A 13,367-nucleotide genomic window follows, 5' to 3' on the forward strand; every position below is an offset into this window, starting at 1 on the left:
GTGACATCTGGACAGTGCATCAGCTGCCTTATTTTCTTTTCCCTTCCGGTATTGAATTCTGTAATCCAGACCCATCAACTTGGTCATCCCTTTCCTCTGTAGTTGCGTTTGGAGTTTCTGTTGCAATAGGAACTTTAAGCTCTCGTGGTCCGTTTTTGTGATGAAATTGTTTCCCTCCAAGTAGTGCTTCCAATGGTCTACAGCCATGAGTACAGCCAAGAGTTCTTTTTCGTAGATGATGAGTCCTAAGTGTTTTGGACTCAACACTGGGCTCAAGAAGGCTAGCAGTCTCCCCCCTCTTGAGCTAGCACGGCCCCTACCCCGATTTCACTTGCATCAATCTCTAGAGTAAAGGGCTTATCAAAATCTGGGAGCCCTAACACGGGTACTCTGCTCATAGCCCCCTTAAGGTTCTCGAAGGCTTCCTTTGCTTCCGGTCCCCAATTGAAACCTCCTTTCTTCGGAAAGTTGGTCAATGGTTTGCTGATAATTCCATAGTTTTGCACAAACCGGCGATAATACCCGGTTAGCCCTAGGAATCCCCTCAAGGCCTTCAAGGTTGTGGGTCTCGGCCAGGACACCATTGCCTCTACCTTTCTCGGATCAGTACTGACCTTACCATCTGCTATGATGTGCCCGAGGTACTCCACCTGCCTTTGGACAAAAGCACACTTGGACTCCTTAATAAAAAGTTGGTGGTTTCTTAGGATTTCAAGGGTAAGTTTGAGGTGAACTAGGTGTTGGTCGAATGTAGGGTTGTAAACAAGTATGTCATCAAAGAAAACTAATATGAATTTACGAAGATGGGGCTCAAAAATTATGTTCATGATGGATCGGAAGGTTGCCGGGTATTGGTGAGCCCGAACGGCATCACTAGGAATTCAAAATGTCCATGGTGGGTTTTGAAGGCGGTTTTTGGTATGTCCTCAGCTTTCATCCTAATTTGATGGTATCTCGCCCTTAAATCCAGCTTGGAGAAGAATTTGGCATGGTTAAGTTCATCTAGTAGATCCTCTACCAAGAGTATGGGGAATTTGTCTTTGATAGTCATGGCATTTAGTTGTCAGTAATCGACACAAAATCACCATGTTCCATCATTCTTTTTGACTAGAAGGACAGGAGAAGCGAATGGGCTTTGGCTAGGTCTAATGAGGGATTGTTCAACCATGGTTCTGATCATCTTCTCAATTTCATTCTTTTGGTTGGGATGGTATCAGTATGCTCTCATATTGATCGGTTCTGCTTTTGGTTTGAGGTTGATATTATGGTCGAACATTCGTGTAGGGGGTAAGGCTTGGGGTTCCCTAAAGAGATCCTTGTAATCCACCAACAGTTTATTAAGAGAATCCGAATGGCATACCTGGTCTTGCATTCCTTGGGGTGTGCTTACTGTCAATCCCATCTCCCCCTGTAGTGCTAGCTCTTCTTGATCTCCTTCTGCTGCCACCCCCGAGAAAAAGTGAGCTATCTGACTCCATTTTCCCTTCAACACTCTTTGCAGCCTCCTTCCTGATATCATTTTACAGGTTCCCATCTCATTTCCCTTGGTTGGGGTCATCCTCTTACCATCCTTCTCAAAGGATACCTCCATCCTATTGAAATCGAAGCTGATAGGGCTCACCCCTTTTATCCAATCCACCCCTAGGACCACATGGCATCCTCCTAGCTGAAGCAATCTCAGGTCAGTTTCAAACTTCTCCCCTTGCATCTCCCAACAAAATCCGTTGCAGGCGAAATTGCTCAACACTCTTTGGCCGTTGGCTACTGTCACGCTCAAGGGAGGGGTTCCCGTAAACGTGCACTTCAATTTTTTAACCATGCCTTCATCAAGGAAGCTATGGGTGCTCCCGCTATCTATTAAAATCCTGAGGTTGCAGTCCTTAGCTTGACTTCTTACCTTGATGATCTTGTTGTCGACCACCCCCTTTAGGGCGTGTATGGATATCTCCCCATTGTTTTCTTCTTCATCCTCTTCCACACCTTCTTCTTTGGCCTCATCCTGCCCTTCCTCTTCCTCTCCTTCCAGTAGCAAAATCTGCCTCTTGCACTGATGATCCGAGTGGTATCTATCTCCACACCTGAAGCATAGGCCCGCCATTCTCCTTTGCTCTCGTAACTGTTCCCCATAGGGGATGGAGCTCATTCTCGTAAATGGCTTCCCTATCGTGTTTCCTTTGGTAGCATCACGGGTGTGACCCCTTGTCCCAATACTAGACGTTCCCGTGTTCGCTCCCCTTGGCAGCTGTCTTTGCTTTTTAATTAAGGCCTCCACCATCATCTCTTGTAAGCGAGCACTCTCAGAAGCTTGCTCGACTGTTTGAGGTTTCATCATTTTTACCATTGGTCTGAGTTCTTCGCTCATCCCACTCATGAAGCTTGATACGAAATAGGCTTCCGAAAGGTGATGGTTATGATTGACCATATACGATCTAAGCTCTTCAAACCTCCTGAGATAGGATCCCACACTCCCGGTCTGCCTTAGCTTATTGAATTCTTCGACATAGTCCGCCATACTCCTCTCCCCAAACCGTTCACATAACTTTTCAGAGAATTCCTCGCAAGTGTATTCTCTCCTTAAATTCAAACATCCCTGGAACCATGCGTCTACCACCTCATTAAAGTATGTAGTGGCTAAGCTCAGCCTCTGCATTCTGGGTACATTGTACCATTCGAACAGTCTTTCACATTTCCTCAACCACCAACAAGGGTGAATCCCTTCAAATACTGGGATTTCCATCCGAGGCATAGGAAATCCTGGAGGGTGGTTGTTCTGCTCTTCTCCTTCTCTTCCTCCTATCCCTTCTAATTCTTCCTGACCTCCTTCTTCTCAGTTAATCATAACTCTTTGTAGGAGGAGTTCATTCTCCTCTTTATGTGGAAAATCTGGAGCTAACCTGACCTAGTTTTGTTGGGTAAACATCATCATGAACTGTTGGATTTGAGCTCCCAGCTCTTCTCACACCCAGGCGATTGACCCTTCCAATCTCCTTTCGAGTCCCTCCATGGAGTCTTCCACCTTTCGGTCCATGGCGATCAATGCTTCGTGATTTCTGTTAGCCTCAAACTCCGTCCTATCCATCCTGTTCTGGATGTCGGTCACTGCTGATCCTAGCTGCTGGAGTCACGTCTCCATGTCTTTCATACGAGTCCCTTCTGCCATTGTTCTTAGTCACCGAGCCTTGGCCGAGAATCTTTGCTCTGATACTAAGTTGTCACGACCTTGCACTTGTAATTAGGAATTACTTCTATTCCAGTAGAATTGTAGGAAGGTTGCAGAGATTAGAGTAGGAAAGAAGTGGAGAGGGAAGGGAATTAGAGTGGGAAGGAAAACAGAATTCAGATATTCTCATTCATGCCTCCTCACGATGGATGGCGCAGACATTTATAGGCTATTTGGAGGGGATATTCCCTTGTCAGAGGTGGGCTCACACCTAGTACAAATCCTAACAAACTATATTCTTTTTGTCTTCTTTCTACCTAGTCAATCATTACTCTAATACAGCTAATACCCAAATAATAATGGCAGTGTTCAACATACCAAACTACTACCGAAATAAACTAAGTACAAAAGATTAAAAAACGTAACGGAATTAGACGTTGGAGTTTAACGGATCATTCCGTGACAGGGTGATTGATTCAGGGGCCTCAAATCATATGACGGGACAAATCAGTTTGTTATCTGATTTCCAGCCATGTGACAAGAACGAGACTGTTAGGGTGGCCGATGGCTCTCTATCAAAAGTTGTGGGAATCGGAACTGTTACTATCTCCAAGGATATTGTGCTGAAATCTGTTCTCTTAGTACCTAATCTAGATTGCAATCTATTGTTTATCAGTAAACTAACATTTGATTTAGATTGTATTGCCAAATTCTCAAAAAATGTATGTGAATTTCAGGAGCGGACTTCGAGAAAGATGATTGGCAGTGCTGAAGAAGGATTGGGGCTCTATCTCCTTACTAAGACCAACTCCGAAGATAATCTAGTTCAGTATAACACCTATTCGGTCATTCCTTCAGTTTGTTTCTCCAATTCCACCACCAATCATAATGATGCAATTATGTTATGGCATTATAGATTAAGACATCCAAACTTTGTTTACCTTAGGAAATTATTCCCAGCATTGTTTAAGAGTCAAAATTCACAGCAAATACATTGTGAAATCTGTCAATACTCTAAGCATGTGAGAAATAATTATCCTAGTTAAAGTTATTCTCCTTCACATCCTTTTTTTATTATCCATAGTGATGTATGGGGACCTTCTAGAGTTAAAAACATAACTAGTTCCTGTTCGTTTGTTTCATTTATTGATGACCATACCCGGCTTACATGGGTATTTTTTATGAAAGAAAAATCAGAAGTTGGTTCCATTTTTCAATTGTTTCATTCTATGGTGGAAAGACAATTTAATACCAAAATTCAAATTCTCAAAACCGATAATGCCAAGGAATATTTTTCTTAAATCCTTGGTTCATATCTTTTAAACAATGGCATTATACATCAAAGTTCTTGTGCGGATACACCCTAACAAAATGCTGTAGCCGAAAGGAAAAATCGGCATATCTTAGAAGTGACTCCTTCTTTGCTATTTTCTACAAATGTCCCTAAACATTTTTGGGGTGAAGCCATTCTCACAGCCACTTATCTCATTAACCGGTTACCCTCTCAAACTCTAAATCATCATACTCTGAGCCAAATCCTTTTCAAATCCTATCCTCACACTCGGCTGCTCTCTCATATCCCTCTTAAAATCTTTGGATGTACTGTTTTTGTGCATGTACACCAGCAATTCCGAAGCAAACTTGACCCTAAATCTCTTAAATGCATCTTCATTGGCTATTCTCCTCATCAAAAAGGTTACAAGTGCTACTCTCCCGAGCATAAATGAATTTTTAACTCCATGGATGTAATATTTTTTGAATATCAACCTTATTATCCCAAAATTGATATTCAGGGGGAGAATCATTCCTATAATTCTCAAGAATATCAGTTTTGGGAAACTCTTCCTATGCAGCAACAACCTTTGCAATCTGCTGCACCCGTACATCCAAATCCTCCTGCAAGTTTCCTTAGTCCTCAGCCTCCTACCACCCAAGAATTTCAGGTCTACTCTCAGAGGAAGTCCCAATAGGAAAAAGAGCACCAATCTTGCAATCGGCCTGACCAAGAAACTAGCCCCAATTCCTCTCTAAGTGACAGTGACAGTGGTAATTATCTTGGCGACAGTTTGGATAGTGCAGCCACTGATGAGACTGCCTATTACCTTACAGAAGGGCGTAAGATCTTGCACTCAGCACCCAATACACAACTACATATCCTATAAGGATCTGTCATCAAAGTTTTGTGTGTTTTTATCAAATTTGAATAAGGTGCAGGTGCCAAATACAATTACAGAAGCCTTCCAACAACCACAGTGGAATCAGGCTGTTCTTGATGAAATGAATGCCTTGGAGAAAAATGGAACATGGAAATAGCCTCTCTATCTCCTGGAAAACAACATGTCGGCTGTAAGTGGATTTTTACAGTAAAGTATAAGGAAAATAGGCAGATTGATCGATTCAAAGCTACTAGCAAAGGGGTTCACTCAATCCTATGGTATTGATTACCAAGAGACGTTTGCTCCCGTGGCGAAGTTAAATACCATCTGAATCCTATTGTCTCTAGCTACAAATTTAGATTGGCCTCTTCACCAACTAGATATGAAGAATGCATTTTTAAATGGAACTCTAGAAGAAGAAGTCTACATGGAAATTCCTCATGGTTTTGAATCCAATCATACGAGAAACAAGGTATGCAAACTCAAACGATCCCTCTACGGACTCAAACAATCACCTAGAGCTTGGTTTGAGAGATTTACAAAGGCAATCAAACAACAAGGGTACAATCAAAGTCAAGCTGATCACACTCTGTTTATCAAACATACCATGGGAGGTAAATTATCCATTCTTATAGTATATGTGGATGATATTATTGCTACAGGAGATAACCAACTGAAAATAAATAATCTCAAAGGCATGCTTGCAAAGGAATTTGAAATCAAGGATCTCAGAAATCTAAGGTACTTCTTGGGTATGGAGGTTGCAAGATCAAAAGAAGGTATCTCTATATCCCAAAGAAAGTATACTCTAGACCTTTTAAAAGAAATTGGAATGTTGGGTTGCAAACCGACTGATTCACCTATGGATCCAACTACAAAGTTAGATCTTGGCAAGGAAAGTGCACCAGTTGACAAGGGAAGGTATCAAAGATTGGTGGGAAAGTTAATATATTCATCCCACATGTGGCCTGATATAAGTTTCTCAGTAAGTTGTGTTAGCCAATTTATGAATGATCCTAGAGAAGCACATCTTAAAGTTTCTAAAATTGACTTTGGGCAAAGGCTTGATGTTCTGGAAAACAAATAATCAAGGAATAGAAATGTATAGTGATGCTGAATGGGCTGGTTCTGTTTGTGATAGGAGGTCAACATCTAGCTATTATTCTTTTGTTTGGGGGAATTTAGTTACTTGGCGTAGCAAAAAACAGTCCGCGGTCGCAAGGAGTAGTGCAGATACTGAATTTCGTGCTATGGCTCAAGGGTTTTGTGAAGGAATATGGTTGAGGAGATTATTTCAAGAACTTCAAGTGGCTATCCCTAAACCTGTTCAAGTTCTATGTGACAATCAATTTGCAATCAGCATTGCAAAGAACCCAGTCCATCATGATTGGACAAAACATGTTGAAATAGACCGGCATTTTATTAAAGAGAAGTTGGAAGAAGGAATGTTTCAGCTAGTATATGCTCCCACTACAAATCAAGTTGCTGATATACTAACTAAAGCTCTACCGAGAAGAATTTTTTATGGAATGAGCTCCAAGCTTGGTTTGAACAACATTTTTCATCTCAAGCTTGAGGGGGAGTGTGGATAATTAAGCTAAATTCAAAAGATTTATCCTCAAGTAAAAACCGAGATAATGCTCCTAAAATTTCGGTATTCTCAAAAGTTGAAGATAAGGCCTAATATCTCTCCTTTTATTTAGATTATTTTTTGTTTATCAATTTCTGTAAATAGGTTATCTATAAGTTTAAACTAATTATGTTTTGCAGATAAGTTAGACTTGTATAATAGGTAGGATTCCTATCTCCTAATCTTGTATAAATCAATTCTATCAATGAAGCCGAGATCAATCTCTCTTTTCCAATTAATTCTTCAGTTTGATATTCATATCCATAGGGGTATCTGTTGGCTTACATCCAAGTAACCATGTCTCCTCTAGCATATCCAAGGCATACTTTCTATGAGAAATATAGATGTCTTGCTTTGACCGAGCTACCTCATTACCCAAAAAATATTTTAAGGGACCCAAATCCTTGGTTTAAAACTGTTGGTGAAGATGTGCCTTCAATTCAGTGATACTAACATCATCCCCTGTAAGTACTGCCACGCCCTACTTTTCAAATATACAATAAGGCTATATGATGTTCATTATACACTAATAACAACCTCAGGCGTTTTTGGAAATCTTTTATCAACGGAAGCAAGGATCGAACTTGTAATGCTAAATAGCTAGGATTTCCACTAAATAATATAAATATCACATCTTTTGCTCATTATTTGTAGTACAATTGTAGAACGCACCCATATCTATACATCCTCTTATTAAGTATCGTAGCTGCTAATTATAATACAACTCTTTGGATTACAAGTTCTTACAAACGAATCCAAGAAAAGAACACTAAATGTCTGCCATCTCTTTGCCTTTGCTTGCCCTAGAACCTGGATTACCTATCACGCTGTGACATACCTAGAACGTTGAATGTCCAGGGGTATGAAACACCCAAGTTAGATAGTTACATCCAAGTGAGTGGTACAAGAAAGGAAACAATACATGCAAGAGCAATATGCAATATATTAAGGAATCTCCCCGAGTCACCATCATCTCTTCCAGCACTCGTGTCAAACATCTTAGCCTCACCTCTAGGCTAAGCCCCATCTCTGGGCATGTGATCATGGTCCAACCTCTCATGCCTCGCCTCTAGGTAGGGCCTCACCTCTAGGCATAGGATTACTCCCTGATCATCGTGATGTTCCACCAACAAGCTGCTAATCATCATGTTCAAACTCCAGTCCCACCAACTAGCCACAAATACGAACACCGTGATGCATATAAAATAGGAAAGATATGCTCAAAAGTAATGAAATATGAGATGTAAGCCACCAATCACGACATGATGTATGACAAAGCAGAAAGAATATGACAAGCTACGCAGGATAGTCATCTTGTTCAAACCCGGTGCAAGCAAAGTAGGATGGATATGCCCAAAACAAAAGAAACATGAGATATAGGTAACAAACCACCCACAAATGAAACCAAGAGTGATCAATAAGAAGCATGCAGAAATCGCTCACTTTGACAGTTTACCTTTCGAGTGTACTGTTCACGCTCGTCGAGTTAGGTTTTTTTGTAGAAAACACATTTTCGTAAACCAAAATCCAAATATTTTAACATAGGGTTGTAGGGACTTAATTTAGGAGTAAATTTGAAAATTTTCATGGAAAAATAGTGTTTCACACACAGCCGCTTCCCCGTGCATGAAGTTCACGCGCCGCCTTTGTTTTTCAGCTAGCCTTGCACAGTTTTCGTACTTCGGCCATAACTACCTCGTTTTAGCTCCAATTCAACTTTCATTTTTTCCTACACACTCCTCTTTCACCCCCCTACAAGAATATAAAGTTAGATCGGACTTACTTTGCAGATTTCCTGATTGTTCGACATGATCTTCAAGGAAGATCCAACAACTTCGGCGAAGTCCGTTCTCCCTCGTTTCTCCACTGATTCCGCTCATTTTTGCAGAATTTCCTCTCCGCTCTCAAGAATAAGATCCTCACCTTTGATTCTCTCAAAACCACCCTAATCCAATTCAAAACTCACTTTGAATGCTTTGAAACCTTTCCCCCAAAGCCTTTATTTATAGAACTCCCTAGCGAATCATCTTATGCCACGTGTCACCTCGAGATTTGAGCCCATCATTACTTTCGCCACTTATTAAGCCACTTGGACCTTCAGGATGTGTGCACGACCAATAGTTTTTTGCCACTTTTTTTTTGTAAGTGAGAGATTTATAGAACACAAACCAATGCCAAAAAGGCTACAAACCAAGGCCAAGGCATACACTGGACTGACAAAAAGCTAGGGGCATGAACACAATAACGATCACCTTCTGGGCCAAAAGATGAAAAAATAAACTAAAAAAAGAAAAACATAGGAAGAAGAAAAATAAAAGACGTTATTTATAGAAATAAACAAAAGCCTGGGTGTGATCGAAAGTAACAATCCATCTCGGAAGAACTAGCTTGTTGTACTGATCACGAGCAGGAAAACTAAAAACAAAGTGAGCCCCAACTGGAGAGGCAACAACGAACACAAGGCACTGGAGGGACTGGCGCTGAACAAGAGACTCCAGGATCACAGAAGCCAACCTCCAACAACAAGCAAGTAGCAACTCAATGGGGAGGGAAAACCTGGTCCCTCGGAAATCGCCAAATGTGACGAAGGGCATAACTTTGAATAAACAGTCTGAATTGGAGAGTTGTCAAATGGGCCCACACAATGCACTGAATCTGATGAGCCAACTGAGAGGTAGATCTCTCCTAATCACAGAAGCACCTGTTATTACGCTCCCTCTAGATGAAATGCACCAAAGTATGAAGCACCAATCTGTTCGCCACCTGCCACGGGCCCTTGCCACTGCATCTCGCAGCAGCCCAAAGCACACCAGTATCTCATCGACGCCAAGGCCAATTGAATTTCTTTAATCTACAGAAGAATGTTAGCACGAATAAGGGCACTCGAAAAAAAGGTGACTATGCCTATCTGCATTCATCCTGCAAAGGAAACATCTATTCGGAAAAGACAAGAAAAGGTTAATACGGTCAAGTATAGAAAGACGCTCCTGAATCGCTAACCACAAAATAAAAGAATGAGCTGGAATACACTCAGACGACCACACAAGCCTATGCCAATGAACTTGGGGATGCTGTTCTTGGAAATCCTTAAGCGCATCCATAATTGAAAAAACTTTGTTCGCAACCACCAAACATTCTCGTCCTAGCGCTGAACGCGAGGAAGGCTAGGAAAGTGATTCCTAATAAGATCGTAAGCCGGACAGGGGAAAAAGTCAAGCCAATTCCAAAAGCCATTCTCAATGAAATCAGAGATCTTGGCCAAGGTATGGATGCTTAATTGTCGAGGCAATTGGCCAGAGAATTGATCAATAAGCACACCCAAAGGGTGCCATTGATCATGCCAAAGGAACACGCTACGACCGTCCCCATTTTTCCACCCCACTCTAGATTGCACAACTCCTCTCAGGGAGATGAGCTTCCTCTAGTACCATGGACAAGTGTAAGGCACTTTAAGGAGCCAGAAGCATGCCCCCTTAACTTGGTAGGTTCACTTCACCCAGAACGACTCCCCATTGCCTGAGAGCAAGCGCCAAATTAGCTTGGCGACAAGGGTTTGATTCCAAACATAGAGAGGCTTGAGACCCAAACCCCTTTGCACCTTGGGGCAACAGATCTCCTACCAAGCCACTTTTGCTCTATGGGGGTCAACGTCATCACCACTCTATAAGAAATTACAAATTGATTGCTTAATCTCATGGACCACCTGTTTCGGCAAAATAAACACAGAGGGGTTATTTATGAGGCTTCATCATGACTTTTCAAATAGCCAATAGTTTTATGACACCTAAGCACCCTCATCATGACTTCCCATGTGCAACTAATCAAAAGCTTCCAAATATGCACCCTCATCTAGGTTACACGAAAACGGAAACGGGAAACATTTATGATACGAAACGAAAACGCGAAAATGGACATTCTTCTAAAAAAATAGGCATAAATAGGGTCTGAAACGGGAATGAGAAACATTTCGGAAACGGGGAAACGGCTTCGTGGAACATAGACCCTCATCATGACTTCCCATGTACAACCAATTAAAAGTTTTCAAATATGCACCCTCATCATGACTTCCTATATATAACCAATCAAAAGCTTCCAAATATTATGCCAACTCACGCCTTGGTTTGTGTGCCTAATCATTTCCTTTCATGTGTGGCCAAATCGCCTTATGCCACATGTCCCAAAACTAAATTGAAATATAATTTCAAATCTAAATTTATATTGGAATGTAATTTGGAATCCAAAACTATATTTAAATATGATTTGAAATTCAAAGCTATATTTAAATGTGATTTGAAATACAAAACTATATAAGGCTTCACATCCACAACCTTTGTGTTATTGCTCTTTGGCCCGAACCTTTCAAATATTACACTCTCGCCCCAAACTTTTCAATAATTGCACTTAAACCTCTTGCAACTTGGTCCCCAGGCCATCATAAAATTTCCTTTATGCCCCTGGAGAAAGGGTTTATTATGTTAATACCCAGGATTTTGGTAAATTACACTTGTGCCCTGAGTTTTTAGAAATTGCACTTTTACCCAGACTCAAAAATTATGACTTTGCCACTAGTTCCAAAATTGTACTTTTATCTCAGAACTTTCATAATCCCTTGAAATGTCATTTTTCCTCAAACATTTGAGTTCAAAAATCTCAAGTATTACATCCTGGGATTTCCATGATGTTACCTTAAATCAAGTCCATAAAACACACCCACACACGCATCTTCATAGTAGCTGTCCTATTTCTTATAGATTCCAAACATACATCTTACACCCTTATAGAGTTACAGAAGCTTCATACGTACACCCATACATCTTGTAATGAAAGAAAATCATTCAACCTACCCTCTTATTGAGAAATTGAAATTGCCATAAAAATTGTAATGCCGCATATTCCAAATATGTACCCTCATCATGACTTCCCATGTGTGACCAATCAAAAGCTTCCAAATATTATGCCAACTCACGCCTTGATTTGTGTGCCTAATCATTACCTTTCATGTGTGGCCAAATCGCCTTGCGCCACATGTCCCAAAACTAAATTGAAATGTAATTTGAAATCCAAATCTATATTGGAACGTGATTTGGAATCCAAAGCTATATCTAAATGTGATTTGAAATCCAAAGCTATATTTAAATGTGATTTGAAATCTAAAACAATCCAAAACTATACAAGGCTTCACATCCGCAACCTTTGGTTATTACTCTTTGGCCCGAACCTTTCAAATATTGCACTCTTGCCTTAAACTTTTCAATAATTGCACTTAGACCCCTTGCAATTTGGTCCTCAGGCCGTCCTAAAATTTCCTTTATGCCTCTAGAAAAAGGGTTTATTATGTTAATACCCAAGGATTTTGGTAAATTATACTTGTGTCTCGAGTTTTTCATAAATTGCACTTTTACCCAGGCTCAAAAATTACGATTTTGCCACTAACTCCAAAACTGTACTTTTATCTCAGAACTTTCATAATTTCTTGAAATGTCCCTTTTCCTCAAACATTTGAGTTCGAAAATCTCGAGTATTATAAGTACTATATCATCAACATATACCACTAGAAGAATATGGCGGCTAGACTGAGAGCGATAAAAAATAGAATGATGAGCTCTACTATAAGTTAACCCAAACTCAAGAACAACTGAATTGAATCGACCACACCAAGGTTGAGGAGATTGTTTTAAGCCGTATAAGGATTTTCGAAGGTGACACATCAGCCCAAACTCCCCTTGAGCAACAAAGCTAGGAGGCATATACACCTCTTTTTGTAAATCGCCATGAAGGAAGGCATTCTTGATGTGTAGTTGATGAAGAGGCCAATGAAACATAGTGGCAAGGGACAAGAAAAGGTGAATAAAGGAGATCTTAGCAACACGAGAAAATGTATTGCTATAATCAAGGCCAAAAACTTGAGTGTATCCTTTGGCAATAAGACGAGCCTTAGGGTGATCAATCTGGCCGTCATGACCAACTTTAATAGTGTAAACCCAGTGACAACCAACAAGAGACTTACCCTTGGGAAGAGGTACCAAGTCCCAAGTCCTAGTGGAATGTAAGGCAGATATTTCTTCAACCATAGCAGCCCGCCACCCTAGATAGGAAAGAGCTTCTGGAACAGATTTAGGAAGAGAGACAGAAGATAAAGAAGAAACAAATCAGAATATCCAGGGGCAAAGAATTATAATTAACAAAATGTGAAATAGGATAGAGAATGGTGTAATGACGATTACCTTTACGAAGAGCAATAGGTAAGTTAAGTTCAGAAACCAAGGGAGACGGACCAGAGGAGGAAGAACTAATGGGCACAAAGGATGAGTCAGTGGACGACTCCCTTGTACTAGCGACGACAGGGGCTATTGGTTGGGCCACAAGTCGAGGACGTCACTGATAGACTTGAAGATCGAGGCGACCAAGGCGAGAGGTAGAA

The 13,367-nt window shown here is 40.8% G+C and overlaps 1 protein-coding gene across 2 annotated transcripts in view; it reads left to right on the forward strand.

Moving 5' to 3' along the window:
- Positions 1-13,367, forward strand: part of LOC127788759 (E3 ubiquitin-protein ligase APD2-like) — a 35,673-nt gene that overhangs the window by 17,486 nt on the left and 4,820 nt on the right. The window contains exon 8 of one of the 2 annotated variants that reach the window (XM_052317359.1): positions 3,898-3,984. The exons of the other annotated variant lie outside the window; for it this stretch is intronic. Coding sequence (XP_052173319.1) covers positions 3,898-3,984 — 87 coding nt within the window. The remainder of the gene's footprint in view (positions 1-3,897; positions 3,985-13,367) is intronic. 2 annotated transcript variants of the gene reach the window in all.

Source organism: Diospyros lotus, chromosome 13 (genome assembly GCF_014633365.1).
Source record: "Diospyros lotus cultivar Yz01 chromosome 13, ASM1463336v1, whole genome shotgun sequence".
NCBI classification, from domain to species: domain Eukaryota; kingdom Viridiplantae; phylum Streptophyta; class Magnoliopsida; order Ericales; family Ebenaceae; genus Diospyros; species Diospyros lotus.